We start from the raw sequence: 20,404 nt of genomic DNA on the forward strand, positions 1-20,404 counted from the left end.
CTCCCTGCTGCTGCGGAGTCGGGGCAGTCTGCTTCTCCCCACCGCAGGGAAAAGGGTAACACCACCTGGGTCTGGGCGCAGTTTCCCCCTCCAGGGGCAAGGGTACCTAGACCCGGGGCTTAGAGTACGCTTGGGGAGTGTGATTGTGTGTACAGTGTCTCTCTATGTCTGTCTCCATGTTGGGTGAGTGTTGAGTAATTGTATATGAGAGCATGAGGGTGGGAATAGATGTTTGTATCTGTGTGTGCCTGTTTGTCTGTGTCTATATGTCAGGTTGGGTATCAGACGCCACCTCTCTGGGGACATCTCAGGCCCTCCAAGGTTTGGAGGCCCATCTCCCCCACCACTTCCCCTGCCGGTGGCAGACGCCCTCAGACATCGGTGCGTTGGTGGTTCTTTGTGTCTGGGGGTGGGCGCCCAGGTACCCACCGGCTCACTCCTTGGCGGCTGCTTATCGGGGCATGGAGCCTGGGGCTCGCTCGGGCCACTTCGGGGATGGGGTGCCCTTGGCCTCTCGGCCCGGGGCTCGGTCACTCAGGCACAGCTGGCTGCCGGCGGAGCTCACGGGCACGTCACTGCAGCCCCCCTGGCTTCTGCTCCGCGGCTGCTGAGTGACCCCTCATCTGGGACTCTCCTCAGCTCTTTCTGGGATAGTGGCGCGGCTGCCCCTCTGTTGGTCTTCCTTGGTCTCTTGTGTTCTGGGGGCCTCTGGATGTCTGGAGTTTTGATCTCCTCCATACCTGCTTCATGCCCTGGAGGTCGGGGCAGTGGCCCCCCACACCCTCTAGCAGATCATTACATGAAGGAACCTTTTAAAAACAAGCGCGTTCATGCTCACAGGTGTACACACGGGTGATCACACACACAAACTACACCCTTTTTGGCTCCTACCTCAAAGCACACACTGCGCTGTCGATCTCACGTGCTGCACAATAATGTTTAATATTTAGTATTTACTGTCATATTCCCATATATCATTGTGATCTTGTTTATTACTCTCGTTTTCTTCTGCTTGCTTTCTTTTTTCTTTCTCAACAGGTGATCCAGGTGATCAATATATGTATTTTTTGTCTGCTTATTCTGTTGGTTTTTGTTTTTTGCCCTTTTTCCCCGTCCCTCTTCTCAGGTTTTTTTTTTTTTTTTTTTCTTTCCCTCTTTCTTTCTCCCCCTTCTTTCCACCAGTCAAGTCTGTCCCGTATTCAGCAAGTGAAAATAAAATAAACAATAAAAGGTGAATCAAATGGACCATTACGGCAAGGCTGGGATGGTCCATTTGGTAAAGTAAATCCGTTGGGCATCTTTCTTCGCCTTTAGACAATAATTCTGATGGCAAAAGAACCAAACGGGACAGGTTAAAAAAGAAAAGAAGAGAGAAAAAAAAAAGAAAAGAAAAAAAAGAAGTAATCGATGAAGATCTGACAGAAGAACAACAACAAAATTACAATGTCATAGCTGTGGACAGCAGTTGTGTTGGACAAGTGAGGTTGAGGTACCAGCTGTAAATGTGGACAGTGGTGATCGGACAGACAGCATCACAGAAGCTAAAGGGCAGACGAAGCATTGTGTGTGCAATGAACAGGGCAGAGCAGAAATAAACACAACACTGCTTGATAAGATTGTTAAGGTTTGCTGTGTTTTGGTGAATATGTGCCCCAGTGTGGTTGTCAAACCAGCGCCAAATGAAACTTGCTCTTGTTGAGTATTCATAAAGCTGTTGTGTTGCATGTGTAGTTCATTGTAAATAATTGTACTTTGTGTGAAGTAATTTCAATAAAACAGAAAAGAATAGTATACATGTGTTTTTTTTTTGTTTTTTTTATTCTTGATCTTATCACATGTACTTAGCAAGTACATAGAAATGAAATGCAAACTATTTACATGGCAACACACAGCTGGCATCAATCTTGAACCACAAAATGAAACATTACAGGCTATTTAGAGGAGCACGTTGTTTGGAGAAGTATTTCCCAACAAGTTCAGGAAGACACACTTTAAGAAAGAAGTCTTGTGCTTGCTTTAAACGTGGTTCCCAGAAATCCACATCAGGGAAGATGCGTATGACAGGTCTCTCTGTGTCCACACAACGAGGTCACAGTGCAGTTTCATTCAGTCGTTGTGAGTGCAGTACCTGAAACACACAAAAACCACTTTTAATAAAAAGTCTGTAATGACCCAGGCTAATATAGATGGTTTGGCTGTACGTGCAAATCAAAAACTGTAACAAGGAAGTTGTTTAGAAAGTTATCATGTTCAAACCGACTTACCTTTGTCTTAACGACAACGTACAGTTGTCGCAGCGTGGAGGCATAAAGATGGACAAATCTTGCACCCAGCCGTTCGTGAATTGGATGTGGGCCTCCAGGGATTTATAATTCTTAAACTGGTTTGCTGTGTATGCGCTGACTCCACAGACAAGGTATGCAAAGATCGGGATAGGACAAAGGCGGTAAGATAAAATTAGTGCACATGACAGGTGTGTGATTCATCTGGAAGTTATGTGCGGATTAGTGTACAATGAGAGCAATTTAGTATGTTTTTAGAGGCCCATGAGCAGTGTTGGTGCCCAGTCTGGATTTGTTACATCCATTTCATATGCTGGTTTGCCTGCAATAATGCTAAATCATAAGCTACTCAGTCGACATGATGACATGACGTGGTTCTGCAGCATCACACATTAGCATGTTTTATCTCATTATCTATGACCTCAGCACATTGAAAATAACACTAAAAGCATTTTAATAGTGATATGAATTAATTTAGAACTCACCGGAAAGAAGATGCGGAGAGCAAACCAACAAAAAGCTGGGGATTGCACAGAACTCGATCCGCTCGTCTCACCGCTGCAATGCAAGCCTGACGTCTTTGTTTAGTAATATCGGATACATGGGATCCCTCACGTTGCCTCCAGGTTGAAAAACGATGAAAAGAGAGCCCATTATCCAGCTTCTTGCCTTCACGATCGTGTGATCAAACGTTGGAACTGATAACACAACACGTACGAACCATAGCTGAAGCTGTATCCTGTGTCTAGCCTACTGTCATGGCGGAAAGGGGGCGTGGCCCACCTCCAGTGACGTCAACTCCAAAGCCCTATCCGGTTGTTCAGTCTGACGTCACTAGCCGTGTCTGGGCCTAAACTCTGCTGCAGGTCAATATATCAGATGATCACTGTGGCATTACTGAGAGTTAAAACACTGTCTAAAGTCTTTCATCTTTAATAAAATGATCAGCGTTCTTCTCTACCAGGTCTAACAATTGAGTTTAACATCCAGGCATCCATGAAAACGGAATTTATGACATTTAACGGAGTTAGAAGTTAGCAGGAAGTTAGCTCGCTAGCTTCCATCTAAATACAATATAGCATGTCCTGACTGCAGGGGTTTAGAAACAAATTCAAACGTACAGCTCTGCTATCACTTCCAACATAAATGAAGACAGAAAACTAAACAGCAGTGACGTTTGTAGGGTTACTGAAGTTTGGCTAGCTGGTATATAATGATGTGCTACGTGACCGCTAGCGACACAGCTATGTTAGCATAATATAAACAAGCTAACTTTTTTTCCACTCGATAAAAGTTAACGTGAGTGTTCTCAGTGGTCAGGAACAAATGTAATCGCATGGCAGGATGCTGTAAACAGACCAAACTTCAGCCAGGAGAACAACTGAGATAATCCATCCACAATACGAGGTTAGTTATTCATATACTGCTGCATGGGCTGTGCTGTAGTTACATCGTAAGGTTTTAAAAACTGAGCTTAAATAAATGATTAGCGGTAATAAAAACCGAGGGAGGTCAATGGTGATCACTGACTGTTTTATGAGCTTTTTGAGATTAAATAGAAGAAAATACAAAGCATTAAACATGTTAACAACACAAAAGCCATATTAAACGCAGGCTACTTTAGGCCCGGAAGTAGGATTCGTCGCGTCATCACTGAACAACCGGATAGAGATTGAAAATGTGACGTCATTCAGGGGTAAAACCGCAAAGGATTCTGGTAAGTAGTGGCAAGAGGTACTAGCGGCACAGGCTTTCAATAGAAATCAGTTACACAGCGATAAAAAGAAACAAAAAAATGGCAAGAAGCTGTTGTATTATTAACTGCACAAGTCGGGCGAACGACAGCCGCGTGAAGTCGACGGGAAATGCGATTGTTTTTTATCGGATTCCGGCGTGGAAGAGAAATTGTCCAAGCCATGTCTCCGAAGTCACGAATAGGCGACGGATGGCCTGGATTGCCGCTATCAGAAGACCTAATATAACGTTCGAAAACACTCCACCTCACATGTTAGTCTGCTCCAAGCATTTCCACAAAGGTAAGTGTTTTGTGGTAGTTAATACGTCTTAATTGGCGCTGAACAGAAATCATCGCGCTATGCTGCTGTGTGTAATGTTTGCTGTATTTTGTTGGCAAACCAGCCTACGAAATGCTGGAATGCGATCCAGACTGGGCATATAATATAATATATATAATAATTGCCACGTTTATGAAGACGATTTGTGAGACTGGTAAACTTACCTTTGTTCGTACGATGGTCTTGTGTTCTACACGGTGCATTTCAAGGTCCTGTACCCATCCGTCGGTAAACTGTACCTGGGCTTGTTGCAATGACCTGAAGTTACTAAAAACTTCATGAGTGTATGCACTCACTCCAAGAACCGTAGAAATTATAAATCTGAGCGTGGTGGAAGTTGGGCAGTACGCTGACGTCTTTTGTCCACTCTGTGTGCTGGTAAGGGTCTGACCCTTTCACTCCTTTAATATTTTCCTCGTACCTTTTCTTTGCCTTTTCGTCAAGTCTGTCTCTGTACGGTCCGGCATTGTTCTCCTTCGTTTTGTACGTTCTTTTTTTGGTGAGGAAAGAAAAAAGCAAGAAGGTACTGGAACCGGAGAATAAACGTTTTGCGGCGCTGCAAATGCTTGCATTTAATGCGGTACTTTGAATGTTTTTCCACCACCTCCCGGCATGCAATGCGCGAAAGTCACGTGGTCTGTCAATCTCTATAACCAATCATAGCTGTTTGTCCCAGAATCCATAATTTCCGCAAACTGCACGCGCGAACAATACAAGCAGGAGTGAGTTGTTGGTCGAAACTGTGCGATTTAAAAGTGACTGCCACGCAAAGTAAGTCAACGGCAACCTCTGAAAGTGCGTGTTTATATCTTCTTTCACGTCTTCGGACTCCTAAAAGTCACAACAAGTGAAATGCATGTGTCAGCGGAAGTATGAATCATAGACGCCCACCATGGTTAGCTTCGCGAGTTTAGCATCAAAATGCAGCCTAACGGTTTTGTTAACGTTACTGGCATTCATTCATGCACTTTGATACGTGTTAAATTTAACGACTCTGCCCTATATGTTTTACGTTACACAGTAATTAATGTCATATCCATATGTTTGATAACCTGCCTTGAGTCAATTTCACTAATAGGTGGTTTAGTTAGCTAACAGTAAAATTAAGCGTTTTAATAATTTGATTTAAATTACGAGTTAGTACAAAGGTTAGAAGTCGTCATATATTTTGTATGTACCTCGCACAGAGAGTATATTCATAATTTGCAGTGCTGTGGTATTCGTTCAAGTTTAAGCATGTAACCCCAGCAAGCGTCTGTGCCTTGAGTAATTTATCAAGAAGTGCTTGGGGTAATTGAATAATTGATTTGACACAATATTACTACGTAGCTCGCTTGTTATTCTCAATTCGAACAAAGTTGTCAGGATCTGATACCCTAAACTCAGACAAAACTGAGGGTTGTTATTTTTGACCCTAAAAATCTGATAAACATGGTGTCTAACCAGATATGTTGACCTCCAGAGACATTGTGAGGAACCTAGGAGTCATTTTTGACTTGGTGTGCACATAAAACAAATGTGTTGGACTGGTTACTTTCATCTGCGCAGTGTCTCTAAAATGAGAAACACCCTCTGTTGCATATTGATGCTGAAAAACTAGTTCATGCATTCATTACTTATTGGACTATTGTGATTTGTTATTAGCAAGTCGCTCCAAAAGTTCCCTAAAATTCCTACAGTTAACCCAAAACACTGCAGCAAGAGTACTGAAAGGGATATAATTTTCATTGGCTCCCTGTTAAATTCAGAATTTAATTTCAAATCCTTTTCTGTCATATCTTAAGAGTGTTTCCCTTTCATTTGGATTTAGAGTTATGCAGAAAATCTATATCATAACTGCAAACCTCTATTAACCCTACACCGTAACCTCCCATGCCGTTTAGTCATGGTGGGCTGCGTCAACTCGAGATATCTCGTGATTTGCACATCTCCCGAGATATGTGGAAAATTATGGTGTAGGGTTTAAGGGGGTTTCTGGTTACAGTTAAAGTTATGACATAGATTTGTAGCAGAAGTCTAAATCAGGGATCAGAGTGTAAACTAGACGGCTTACTGGTGATGCCTAGAGTTTCTAAAAGTAGAATGAGAAGCAGAGGCTTAAGCTTTCACTCTTCTCTTCTGTGGAACCAGCTGCCAGTTTGCATTTGGGAGACAGACATCATTGTACTTCTAAGGTTGGGCTAAAAAAATGATTAAGCTTATAGCTATGACTGGATCAGGTAACCCTGAACCATCCCTTACTTATGCTGCTCAGACTGCCGCAGTACTATTAATGCTATTTATATAGTTAAATTATCAGTTACATAATGTATTTCTGATTTGTAGCTTTGATTTCAACACTTGACACACTTGAATGATTGACTGTCATTGATACATTTCTGATGTAGTATGGACCAGGATGAACAATTTCCTTGTGTTTCCTTGTGTCACAGTAAGAATGTCTTTGGACTGATGAAGCTAAACTTTTAATTTCAAAAAATGTCAAATTTTTTTTTAGGCTAATAAGTTAGTCATGTGACTCGGTATTGTAAATAATATAAATCAGCCAGTTTTCTTGTCCTTAAAAGTGTCACAGGATAAAATGCATGCAGTCTGCTAGGTCACAAGCTCACAGTATGTCTTTTTTTATTCTCTAGTATCTGTGTTTCGGAGGTAAAGAGGACAGTTATGACCACAACGACCAACTCGTCAGTTCTTAAAGGTATTGCACATCTTGGTGTTATTGCAATAGATCCAGGCTGAGGTTTATGACTATGGGTTTAAGTGTGAAACTCTGTTCAATGTGTCTGCAGATGTTGTTGCCTATGTTGATGTGTGGTCAACCGACAAAACAGGAAACTACTCAAAAACATTCGTTCAGCAGCTCCTGGAAATGGGAGCTCAGGTGAGACATTATTTTCACTTTATTGTGTTTGTTGTTTTTACAGGCTGTTTAAATAAAGTTGAGTCCATGCGTCTTTAGACAACAAGACGATTTTTGGATTATTGCCTCTTTACACCATCAGAGTTCATTTTAAATTGAACTGTCAAGATGTGATTTATGTGCAGACTTTCAGTTTTCAGTCAAGAGGTTTAAGTATTGTATTTACTGATTAGGAATCACAGCCGGTGTCCAATTACTTTTCATTTACAAATATATTTTCAGAGACTCCAAAGGAATTTTAAATATCAGGAATCTGTTTAACACTATAAAACTATTGTTGCTTGTTTGTGGGTTTCTCTGTCTTCAGTTTTGTATTTAATACTTGAAAATCATGGCCTATTGAGATGTGTGTGAATGGCTTGGCCATTGAAGAATGTCCCATTTCTTTGCCTAGAGAAACTTTTGGGTTGCTTTTGAAGTATGCTTTGGGTCATTATTCATTTGCACTATAAAGTGCTATCTGATCAGTTTTACAGCATTTGGCTGAATTCAAGCAGATTACAGATTGGTACAGATTATAGCTAAGTACACTTTTACTTTCACACACAATTCATCCTACTACATCTACCAGCAGTCACATCATCAGTAACCACTGATGATGGTTGCTGATAATGTAAGCCACTTGGTACCCACTGGCAACCATACACGCCCATGCTGTAACATTGCCTCTAAATGGGTTGGTATGCTTTGGATCATAACCCGTTCCTTAATTTTGGTTTCATTTGTCCAAAGATTCCGTTTTTCCTGAAATGTGACAGCTCTTTTAGATATTTTTGGGTAAAGCCTTATGCTGACCTTCTTGTTCTCAAGTGTTTTCATTCATGAAGACATCAAAAAGAAGATATTTCTTAACCATGAAAATAATTCTGTCATGATCCACACTAGTCGTTTTCTGTGGCTGGTCAGACCTTTCAATGAGCTGGCCAGTGCATTTCTTCCCTTTAAGAATTTACCAGAATATTCATTTTTCCATTTCTGTGGGGATTTTTTTTGTTTGTTTTGCCTGCATTATTTGCATCAACATCTGTTTGGGCCTCATATTTAGATTTCCTGTAAGCAGCTAATTCAACCATTGAATCAACTCCAGATCTTCTATCTGCTTCATTTATTATTAAGTAACAAGGAAACAGGCCTCAACCTAGCCATGAAATTGCCTGTCAATCAGTTGTCCCATTACTTTTGAGCCTCTGAAAAATGGATACTATATAGAAATATATATGACAACAATTTTATCAAACCCATTGAATTGAAGCTGAATGTCTGTGCTTCACATCTTGATTGTGTGATTGTTAACCTCTTAAGACCCGAACTCTTTCATGGCAGGCATTTTTAACTTCTCTATGCTATTTGGGGCTGATTGGGACCTGATGAGTATGAAAACAAAGAATTACCTGCTTTTTTTTTTTTTTTTTTTTTTTTTTTTTTTTTTTTTTTTTTTACCTGATTTTTGTTTCTGAGGAAAAATCAGATCCATATCAGGACGATAGAACATTGGCAGTATAATATCCTCGTAAGTGGATATCGGGCCCTTGTAGAGCAAAATATAGTATTTTGGTCTAGACAACCCAGAATGTGATGCCCACATATGTGGACGCCAGGTCCTAGGAGGTTAAAATCCACTGTGGAGATGTACAGAGCAAAAGCTTTGAAAAATTCATTGTCATTGTCCAAATTCTTGGAGACCTAATGTATATGCTTGCTGTAGATATATGCAAACTGATTACCCTTGTTTTACAGGTATCAAAAACCTTCAATAAGCAAGTCACACATGTAGTCTTCCAAAGTGGTCGTCCAGCGACGTGGAGAAAAGCCAAAAAAAGTAATGTGCATCTCGTCACTGTTCTCTGGATAAGAAGGTAAGAATTACACTCAAGAGGTTAGTAGTTTTGAATTTAAGGGTCCATCATGTTTTGTTTTTTGTTTGTTTTGGGGGTTTTTTGTTGTTGTTGTTGTTGTTGTTATTGTGCTTTCATGAAACTTTTTAAGATGTTGTGTGCCTTTTCTTATTTTTTTGTGAAATGATGTTCAGCTGTTATGATGATGGCGTGCGTGTGGATGAGGAGTTATTTGCAGCGTCAAATGATGAAAGCAATCCTGTGCTGAAGAACAAGAAAGTGAGTGAGATGCACCTCGATGATTATTTTGATCTTATTGTAAGCTGTAAATAAGCAGTGTGTTTATTTGGGATCACTAACAAAGTGTGAATATTCCCATTTCTATTTATCCTGATGTATAAATACAGAGAAGTCACTAAATTAAATCTGATTGTTTGAAGGTAACACATTCTTTATCTTAAATATATGTACCAGCTGTTATTATGCATGTAATCCCCAAAGCCAATTTTGAGCCAAGAAAAACCTGCCAGTCAGGGAGCCTGGTGGTTCAGTTATGCTGTTTGTGCTATTTTGCTGATCTCCTTTGAGCAAGAAGTCACTGCAAATTAATGAAAAATAAATTAATTGTTGCTCTTATCACCTGTCTGTGTGTCCTGTTTATGTTGTTTGTTCACCTGTGTGTTTACTGTAATCTGTGTGTTAAAATCAGTGATTTTCATCTAAAACTATTCAAAAATGTATTCTGTCCGTATTTGCTTCACGTAGCATCGTTGCATGCAGCCAAAAGATTCTCCAGAGAGGACACCTGAAAATGACAGGCGCATGAGGAAGAAATTAGATAAGATGAGGAAAGAGCTTGCTCCAAAAGAACCAATAGGTAAAAGGTTATAACAGCAGTGGATTTTTTTTGTTTTTGTTTTTTGTCTACCATTTCATACTTCCTTTTCTTCACAGTTACAGATGTGTCACCCATCATTATTGACGAGGAGAATGGAATAGTTTATAGCCCTGCTTTTAAAAGGTCAGAATATATGGCTCAGCGTTTGAAAGACATGAAGGATAAACGAGAAAACCTTTCACCCACAGGTAAGTGCAGCAGCAGGTGAACAGCCTGATGGACTGACAGACTTGAAATATTTCAGGATCTTTGAAAGGAAGCCAACTCATGAAAATGTCACTGCCTTTCAGCTTCACAAATGGTTGAATCTCCCTCACCCACCAGATTGAAGCCTTCTCTTGGGAGCTCACCGAGTGTCCTCAAATTAACGTGTAAGAAAACTGGGTGCTGTTATTGATATATCGATCTACAGGCAATGGTAGTGTGATATTTATCTTTCATAACACAGAAAGTAAGCTTGTATATTGCTAAGAAAGGAAAGGGGTCTGTAATCGAATTTAGACAGGATGGTTTATTTTCTTTTTTTCTTTTTCAGCCAGTTTTTCTTTTTGGTTTCTCAATTACAAGACCAGCATTGTATCCCTTGTAACAGTAAGAGCTCTCAAGCCAGACTCCTATTTATAATGCCAGACTGTATCAATTAGATGCCCATTTAGTGCATCAGTAGGATTGGAAACATCAATAGTACATGTTCTAGTGAAATGTATTCATTTAAAATTAAACAGGAAATGTCTGAAGGGATTTCAGAAACAACATGCAAGAGAGAAGCTGTTTTATAGTGCTGCAGTTGGCAAACAAAATGGTACAGCTTAAATTAAATTGACCAATACAGTGTTGAGTTTCTGTGTACAGCGAATAGAATTAAATATCAGTGGGCTAAAAGTGTTCCCTTAGGGACGTCTTTATTGACTGTCTTGGATTGCCAAGAACAGAACACACACAAAGAAAAAGACACTGTAATCAAGAGGGTAATCGAGAGCCTTTGGATAGATTTATGGTGACTGCAGTACAGTGTTGCTTTGTAGTATCCTCTCCTAAGAAAATATCCTGGTGTTTTTATTTTGTTATATATATACAGCTCTCTTCACCACCTGTTATTTAGTTTTACCACTTCACGCAATTACTGTGGGGGTGTAGTGTTCAATCTGGATGTGTGAAAGGCAAACAGCTGCCCGTATATTTTGTATTCATATATTTGTATAAGGGCGAGAATTATTAGTAATCCCAACAGCCACACTGCAAAGCAAAACAATGGACGGAAGGTGGTTAAAATAAGTATGAAACAATTGAATTATTATTATTATTGTTATTATTACACCTTAACTTCTGTTTCTGTGTACAATTAGTTTCTGTTATTCTTTCTCCTACATAGATGACCAGTCAGACGATGATTCCAGTGCTTCTGTTCCTGAACTTGGTTACTCACCTGATAAGGAAGAGGGGAGAACACACACAGATGTCAGAGACCATGAACATCTTGAGCTGTCCCACAGGAAAGACTGCCTCTCACCCAGCCATCGTGTGGCTGAACAGGTCATAAGTGTGCCTGCCTGCCCTGACTCTGAGCATGAAGAAGGAAATAAACAAAAGAAGTCACGGAGAACCTTGGTTAGAAAAAAAGAAATGGATAAAGACAAATCTATAGATTTTTTACAAAGTCCTTGTCAGGACAGGAAGTCTGACAACAGTAAGAACGATCAGAAAGAAGGAACGCAATCACAGATGAAGTCACCTAAATTAACACCTAATAAATCTGAGAAAAGAAAAGAAAAAAACACAAAAGTAAACTCTGTAGCAGAGACTAAATCCCATATTTTTCCTGACACTCTGGAATCCTCTAGCTGCCTCTCATCACCTGTACGAGGTGGTGCTGCTTCAGGACAGAAAAACCCCAAACGGGCTCGACAGTCATTTTCAGCATTGGTACGATCTTTCACTTCATCCAGTGAACACAAATGTGGCACCCCCGGTACGGCTGATGGACGTGATGACGTGTTTGAGGACTATTTCTCTTCAGCTAACCACAGCCAGAGAAAACAAAGACCTCGGTCACTTAATCTACCGGTGGCAAGCGATATTAAAATACCTTTTAATTTGGATCCTCTCCCAGCGAGTAAAAAACGAAGAAGTGAAATCTTTGGACCAAAGGGTCAAAAAAAGAGGAAACTGGAAGAAAGTGACACTGGTAAACATTTTGATCAGCAGTCTGAAACTAGTATTGAAACCCAAACTCATCAAGGGGAAGAATCTTTGCCTATGTTGGATAGTCCAAGCGTTAATAAAAAGCCAACGGGGAAAAGGCGAAGACAAAGCACCTCAACATTTACAAGCATCAATAAAACTACAAGTGAAACAACAGAAACAAGCAGTGCATCGTCTTCAGGCCAACAAACTGCGTTACCAGAGTTTAAAGCTGTGCCAGAGCTGCAGAAAAACTCTGATTTCAGTGTTCCTTCTCAGATTGTGGAAAGTGAGTAGTATGAGTGCCAGAATTTAGAAAGTGTAATACAACCCCAGTTCTTTAAAAAAAAAAAAAAAAAAGTTGGGATGCTATGTAAGAATTAAATAAAAACAATAAAATGATTTGCCAGTCTCATAAAATAATCTTATTCACAACAAAACATAGAAAACATATCAAATGTCAAACTTAGACATTTTGCATTTCATGAAAAATAGGAGCTCATTTGGATTTTGAATGCAGCAACACGTTTCAGAAAGGATGGAATGGGCTGACAAGACGTTTGAAAAGAAACTGCTGGAGAAATATTACTAAATTGATTAGGTTCACTGGCAACAGGTCTGTAACTTTTATACAAAAGATCATCTTAGGCAGAGAGTCACCAATCTGCATAAAAAAACTAAAACTTGTGGACCACTTTCAGAATATTAAAGTTTTGGAAACTATGCTATACTATGAATATCTTATCATTCTCCAGTTACTGGAGAAATTAGGGCTAAAAATCGATACTGCGTGCCTGTGATTTTCAGGCCCTCAGGCAGCCCTGCTTTAAAACTGGCATGGTTCTAACAAGGAAATGACTGCATGGGCTCAGGAACACTTCTAGAGGTCATTGTCTGTAAACAGGTTGTCATGCCATCCACAAATGCAGATTAAAGCTCAGTGATGCAAAAAGGCCTTATGTGAACATTATTCAGGACTCATTTAAAGCGGAAAATTATTCTGTGGTCTGATGAATCAAAATTTTCCAAAGAAATTTGAAATTTCTTTGGAAAACATGGATGTCACATCCTCTGGCCTAAAGAGGAACGGGACAATCTGGCTTGTCAGCACTCACTTTAAAAGACTGCATCTCTGATAGTCTGAGGGTGCATTAATGCTTATGGAATTGGCAGCTTGCACATCTGGAAAGGTACCATCAGTGCTAGATAAGTTTCAGAGGAAAATCTGTTCCCATACAAACATGTTTGTGAGGGAAAGCTTTTTATATTTCAGCAAGATGATACTAAACTGCATACTCGATCTATTACAACATTGTGGCTTTATAAACGAAGTCTGGGTGCTGAACTGACTTGTGAAATAAAAAATCTGGAAAGAAGATCAAGGACTGTTAAGGAGCTAGAATCCTATGTCAGACAAGTATGGGACAACATTCATCTCTCAAAAGTCCAGCAGCTGGTCTCCTCAGTTCCCAGATGTTTATAGACTCGTATTAAATGAAGAGGGGATGCTACACAGTGGAAAACATGGACCTAGGATTTTGAGACATGTTGCTGGTATAAAATTCAAAATGAACTTTAAAAAAAAAAAAAAAATGTAATGGTACACTTTCTCAATTTAAAGATTTGAGATGATTTATCTGTTCTTCTGTGAATAAAATGTGGATTTATGAGACTTGTAGATCATGACATTGTGTTTTTATTTACATTTTACAGTGTCTCAACTTTTTGGGGGGTTTGGGATAAAAATGAACCCAGGACTAAGGTCTGGTCTGCTCTAATGACTTCCTCATTATGAACTGAACAAATCATATTGATAACATGGTGGGAATCTTCACAGATGTTGAAGTTTTATACTGTTGTCTATAATCCCTGGGGTTGTGTGTGGCTTCACACGGTTTGCAGTATCATTATTCCAGCCAGTCTGAACATTTTTGTAATGCATGGATAAGATAAGATAAGATGACCTTTATTAGTCCCACAGGTGGGAAATTTGTTTTGTTACAGCAAAGTGCAAAGTTATGTAGCAAGATAATATTAATAAACAAATGAGGCCTTTATGAAAGCTCTCTCATAATAATCTGTAGTTGTGTTTAACTGTTAAAGGCCTAATATCTTATTATATATATAGCACACTGTTAAATTAGATTTAAGTTGCAAACAAAAGTGATCTTCCTATGTCACTGTGGCTTTTCTCTGGTTTCATTTTGCAAGTTGCAAGTTAGATTATTGTCTCTGTTTACATATTTCCCAATGAATGCTGAGGTCTGACTCCCAAGATCCTCAACAGGATAAGTATAAACCTGGAGAAACTAAGCATCTATCGACAGATCATTTAAATTTAAGTGCTTTATTTACTGTCCAGCTAAATGAAGTAAGCATGTTGTAATCCTGGGCAATCTGATCAGTTAAAATTATAGAGAAATTGAAATGCACAGTGTGATGTGGTAGTAAGTAGTGTAAAGTTGCAGCTCTCATTTAATGTTTCTGTGCACAAATGTGCAGACATGAATGCACACGCATACAAAACAGCACCTGCTGTGTGATAGCTCATGTAAAACCACCCCACCTCCACCACACACACACAGTTTTAAATTGTCTTGTTTTCCAATGTAGGTAGAGGAAATGAATGTACAGTTGCAGCTGGTTTTGCAGAGAGCCTAACTGAAGCTGAAGGAAATCACAATAAGCAAGTCAGCTTGACTCTACAGAAAATGGTTAACAAAACAAAGGTAAGGAGACATCACATCTGGTTCTAACTGTCTAATTGAATTCAACTCTTCAGTTTGACAGTTTAGTCTCCATGCCTTAATTGAAAGACATTATTTTTACACTGAACAATGCATGTTTACGGTACATTTCCTACTGTGTTGTGGGAAAATTGGAAAGCAATTGCAAAAAACAGGATGTTACAAGTATAATGCCACCAGTGGGAGGTTTACTGAGTCATTAAAGATATTGCTGGTGTATGGGAGTTTGCAGTTTTAATTATAAATCTCTTATTTTCTTATTTATATAGTTGCTTTCTTTGTTGTGCTTTGTTGCCTGCTAAATTGCCTATATTAACCCTTTCAGTCACACATTGATATTACTTTTCTGTCTAGTTTAGTGGCTGTGGTTACTTCCAGCTTACGGCCAGTGTGGGCTTTGTACAGCCCATTGTTTATCTTCCTTCGTCACATAGATAGATAAAAGGGAACATGGTGTAAGAGAAAAAAAGATTATTTTCCCCATGTTTGTCTGTAATATAGGAAGTTTAGGAAGTAAACCAAACATCACTGGTGTGTGTAACTTCCTAATAAGTATTTCCTCCGTAAGGTCATACACTTCCACGGCTGTAGGCGTTTGACGCTACTGACGGTACTGTCTGGTCCTTAGGGTTTCCTGTGTTTTGCCTCTGTGATGGTACCATACAACTTCCTTGCTTGTGAAATGCACCTGGGTTGTGTTTTCGTTACACTTCTAACCTCAACAAGCTGTAGATGAAATAAACCAAAGATGATGTCATATCCCCGGAGGATCTTTTATTAGTTAACTTTATTATAGCTTGATTACAAAGAGGTTGTAATTGTTGTTTTGGTTTTGTAAAGATTGTGATGATGGATTAATCTCCCTATAGTCCTGGGAAATACAGTCATCAGAGATAATTACTTGTCTTATCTTTAAAAGTGCTTATATAAAAGTTAAAACTCATATTGCACAGCTTTAGGTTAAAACTGCACATTTGTAACATAATTTTAAAATTCTGGAAATGTCATCAGCTTATATTTATTAAATACAACTCAGATATTAATGGGACCTTTGCTCTTCTTTTGTCTTACACTTCCTACCTTTGCTTGTTCTCAGATATCTCACAAAGGTGCAGTTCTTTAAAAGATCATATTTTGGCATTGTCAGTTTACTTTGTGATCTTATGTCTACGGCACTAAAACTGTGGATGTACACTTACTGGTCTCTTTGTTAGGTACACCTTGCTAATACTGGGTTGGATCTGCTTTTGTTTTTTGCCTTATTTCTTCACTGCACAGAAAAACAGCAAGATGCTAGAAACATTGCTCAGAGATTTTGCTCCATATTGACATGATAGCATCACATAATTGACCACATTTATCAGCTGCACATTCATGTTGTGAATCTTGCGTTCCACTACATCCCAAAGGTCCTCTATTGGGTTGAGATCAGGTGAAAGTGTTGGTCATTTGAGCACCGTGAACTCATTTTGTTCAGGAAACCAGTTTCAGCTTTGTAACTTGGCACATTACACGGAATCACTACTTATCAATTCGCATCCCTACTCAGAGAATTTCCACGTTCTGCGACCCTTCTCTGGCACCAACAATAGTGCCACTTCATCATTTTTCTTCCCCACTCTGTTGCTCAGTTTAAACAGATGTACCTAACAAAGTTGCTGGTATATCATCCCTATCGTTTTCCTAGTTTATTATAGGTTAAACAATTCTCCAACATGCTCAAAAAATATTATGTGAACCTCACTAATGTTCATGTAAATTATTCTGTGTTGCATTAAGTAATAACCTGGCTGTTTTATTGTTGTTGGCTCTCCGTGATTGTCTGAACTGCTTCATTTTAACTTTGTGCTGAATAGTTGCCATCAAGGAGATCTAGTCATACTGAGAAGAATTTCCTTCATTTGTGCTGCAAGTGTTTGTGCTCTGCCGCTTTGCTGGTTCACACCAGCTCTTTGTCAGAGGCTAATTCATTCTCATTGCCCTTTTCTTGTGCCAGAACTTGACCACTGCATAAGATAGAGTTTCTTTAAGGGTACTTTCAGAGTATCTGCACATACTTTCAGTTGTTTGACTTGGCTTGAAAGAATTTAAAATGAGCTCATTTCATCAACTTTTTTCCCCAGTCATTCAATGTCTATAAAATAAATTGCAATATCAAAATAGTGACATAATCATTGACTGCCTTCCCAAGGGGCCTTCTTGGTGATAATGTGTTTTTTGACCAGCATGGGGTCAGCTTGTGGACGGTTTTTGCTCTACTGTTCTCAGCAGACCTTAACCCCTGACTTCCAGCTTGGTGGGGGCTGATATCAGTTTGTGGCAGGAAAGGTCTGGTGGTCCTGTTTGTGGTTAGGTGTTTGTGCTGATGATATTTTTCTGTATTAGTGCCAGGCACGTGGTTAAATAGACCACATCCACCAGGCTGTACATTTACTGTTGTTACAGTAGTCAGCGTCTCTGAAAGTGTTTTTCATCTTCTCATGGCCTTGATGTTTTTGCCTCAATGCAACAAAATATTCACCTGGCTTGTAAAAAAAAGGGCACTGCCACTGAAAGAAAAACTCTTTTACTTGTTCAGTGCTGCGTCATTCAACAAAAATCAAATTACAATATTTACACACAAAAGAGGTATAATATGCAGTTTCAGTTTCCTGGTCTCTTTGTGTAGCTACTGCTTGGCTACTTTAAAGTGAAGATTGTTGTTCACAGATTTCTCTCTTTCTCTCTGATTTGTACTCCTATAAACACAAGCCAAGAAACAAATGAATCCAAATATGCATTTTTGATCAAAACTCTGTATCTACTCCACTTATGCTTGACTGCCAAAAACGTGATGGCTGTTCCTGTAACACACTGTAAGGATTATAAGTACCCAAGAAAAATACAAGAGGTGTGAAACCAATGAACACAGACATAAATTCAAACATTTGCGGGCAGTGTGTGGTTATCATTTATGCGAACACACATTTGTTCATTCTTGTAAGCTTTGTGGGTTTATGTTTCTTTCAGGCACTGAGAACACTCGTCATGACAAGCATGCCTACTGAGTAAGTAGGCATGTGCTTCTATGAATACCACCAGCTTCATATTCTTCATATTCTTTAATTTTATTGTGTTAATTAGCAAGTTGGTAAAAGAAGGCATCTAATTCTTATTGTTCGTCTCTTGTAGGAAGCAGAACACAGTGGTTCAAGTGGTGAAAGCACTCGGTGGTTTTTCAGTTGTTGACCGTGTTTGTGAAAGCACAACTCATGTGGTGTCTGGGGAACACAGGCGGACTGTCAATATTTTGCTGGGTATAGCTCGTGGCTGCTGGATCCTCTCATTTGAATGGGTACGTCGACTATAAATGTTTCAAAGATGTCATTTGATATTATTTCAAAGTTAAGATGGAGGGTGATTCTGTCTTATCTCTAATTGAAATGTTTTCTTTTGAGTAGATACTCTGGTCTTTGGAGCAAAGGCAGTGGATTCCAGAAGAGCCGTATGAACTTTCAGATCAATTTCCTGCAGCACAGGTAACTACTCAAACAGTACTAGTAAAAGGGTCTTTGACAGATTTACTACCAGCATTGAGTTTACAGGAAAGCTTTTTATTTTTTCCAGTAGGGTAAAAAAGCCGTATCGTCTTATCTTCACATCGTTATTGGTTTAACTAGTTCAAAATCCCCTTGAGATTAAAGCCTTTTTCAGATATGACTCAACAGTATTAAATAATGTCTCCTCCAATTTATTACTCTCCGAATGCAACAAGAGATATTTTCTATTTTTCCAGGACTTGTATTTTAGAGATTTTATTGGCACCTTAAACATTACAATCTAGAAAGCATTCCACTCATGCTTTAAGTCTCATTACTGCCAGTCATCCATTTACAGTAGGCTTGTTTTTCCTGCAGCATCCTGTGTGAATTGTGGATGTTGCCTCTTCCTGCACTTGTCATTCATGAATCACTGTCCTGTTCTGCCCTGCAAGGAAAGACTTGGGGTCTTAATGTAGACGAATGTCAGCATGTTTCCTCTTAAAATTGCATGATGGCTTTTGTTGTGACAGATAAAATATTTTATATCCCCATGGCCTTCTATCATTTGGCACACCACACGCTTCCCTTTTTCATTCAATTCTTGTGGCCTCTATTGTGTGGTGTGGTGTTCCTTCAGCTGTGGCCAGTTAATCATAGAAACAGATTTTAATAGTATTGTCTTTTGTTTTTTTTATTCTGTCATATAATTTGTGAAAAACATTGTCTCTGCTCAAATATTGATACATCTTCATAGAAATTTGGTTCTCTTTTGTTATTTTTTATTTATTTTATTCCAAGAGCATATAGCCAGGTGCTATGCCATTTTTGTACCAATTCAGATCTTTGTAGCCGTGATGGATCTACTCTTAACTATCCCTCTACAGTCTCTGCATTAGGCCAGCAATAAAGTGGTGGAAATCAAATGATGAAGACTACTCTTTATTAGAATAACAGGAGGTTTGCATCAATCTGATATCTCTTGAAATATCGATATAAACTGAATACATATCCTGTCAGTTTATCTATATATAATGCAACATGTGGAAACCAGGCTTAAGTCCCTTTTTCATATTTCTTACAATTTGAAAAATTCTAGATGAACATCCAAAAACAGATTTAAATAGTTTCTTTTTGTTTATTTTTTATGAAATTTTAAGATGACAAACATTGGAAATTCTAGTCTGTTCTTGATTGTGTCATTGGTCTAATGTTTTTATACAGACATTACTCAGCTGTCGTCTTGCAGTCAAGTTTGCTACTCTGTGTCTTTGAATGGCTTTTCTCATTCTAGATTACCATCAGTAGCTAAACATGCATTGGTCCTTTGAGGCTTTAAATTTGAAATGTGCAGCTGAACCTATTAATGGCAACAACAAAATCACAAGTTTGTAGCATGTAGAATTTATTGTGTATTTTGGAAAAGATAAAATGACAGAAAGATTTGAAAGATCTTAAACAACACTTTAGCTGTATGGCAGATCAGCATCCACAAGGCTGTTTATTCTTTGTCACATGACTTATGCTTAACTATTATGTCACCCACTACAATGCAGAACCAATCTCTCTGTCTTGTGGTTGATTTTAAACATTCAATATGAGGTTTATAACAGCTGCTCAAGCATTACATGTCCTAATCTCCTAAAGCCAGTGTTAACTGGTGAAAAGTTACACTTCCGAACTTGTCCAATTTTTCTTTGTTGTAGTTTGTTGTAGCTTCAAAAGAACCATTACATAAAAATGCAGATTAAAAAACATTCCCACTACTGTAGAATTATATTAAAATAATTAATTTCCCTTCATGTGCAATAAAATTAATAACTAGCTATAAGAAATTTCCTTTCTTATATGATAAAGTTTATAACCAACCTTAAAATCTACTTATAAATTAAACAACAAATGTACATATAATCTCTATAGCAAAACAGTGTTATCATAAGAGAAA

The 20,404-nt window shown here is 38.8% G+C and overlaps 1 protein-coding gene and 1 long non-coding RNA gene across 5 annotated transcripts in view; one reads left to right on the top strand and one right to left on the bottom strand.

The window, feature by feature from the left end:
* Positions 1–2,065: 2,065 nt before the first annotated feature.
* LOC112841928 (uncharacterized) lies at positions 2,066–2,817 on the bottom strand. Its single transcript, XR_003213422.1, has 3 exons — positions 2,768–2,817; positions 2,265–2,399; positions 2,066–2,128 (listed from the first exon to the last, which is right to left on the bottom strand). It is a non-coding gene; the product is annotated as an uncharacterized LOC112841928 (long non-coding RNA).
* Positions 2,818–5,006: 2,189 nt separating this feature from the next.
* Positions 5,007–20,404, top strand: part of mcph1 (microcephalin 1) — a 34,398-nt gene continuing 19,000 nt past the window's right edge. For 2 of the 4 annotated variants that reach the window (XM_019366398.2, XM_019366399.2), the window contains exons 1-13: positions 5,007–5,128; positions 6,994–7,058; positions 7,150–7,241; positions 9,018–9,136; positions 9,310–9,394; positions 9,881–9,992; positions 10,070–10,201; positions 10,304–10,384; positions 11,386–12,483; positions 14,808–14,923; positions 17,951–17,988; positions 18,113–18,275; positions 18,382–18,459. In XM_019366398.2, the coding sequence (XP_019221943.1) occupies positions 7,025–7,058; positions 7,150–7,241; positions 9,018–9,136; positions 9,310–9,394; positions 9,881–9,992; positions 10,070–10,201; positions 10,304–10,384; positions 11,386–12,483; positions 14,808–14,923; positions 17,951–17,988; positions 18,113–18,275; positions 18,382–18,459 (2,148 nt within the window). In that variant the 5' untranslated portion in view covers positions 5,007–5,128; positions 6,994–7,024. Of the gene's footprint in view, positions 5,153–6,993; positions 7,059–7,149; positions 7,242–9,017; positions 9,137–9,309; positions 9,395–9,880; positions 9,993–10,069; positions 10,202–10,303; positions 10,385–11,385; positions 12,484–14,807; positions 14,924–17,950; positions 17,989–18,112; positions 18,276–18,381; positions 18,460–18,837 lie in introns of all 4 variants that reach the window. The other 2 variants (XM_019366400.2, XM_025897295.1) reach the window with 2 other exon arrangements.

Source organism: Oreochromis niloticus, linkage group LG13 (genome assembly GCF_001858045.2).
Source record: "Oreochromis niloticus isolate F11D_XX linkage group LG13, O_niloticus_UMD_NMBU, whole genome shotgun sequence".
Taxonomy (NCBI): Eukaryota; Metazoa; Chordata; class Actinopteri; order Cichliformes; family Cichlidae; genus Oreochromis; species Oreochromis niloticus.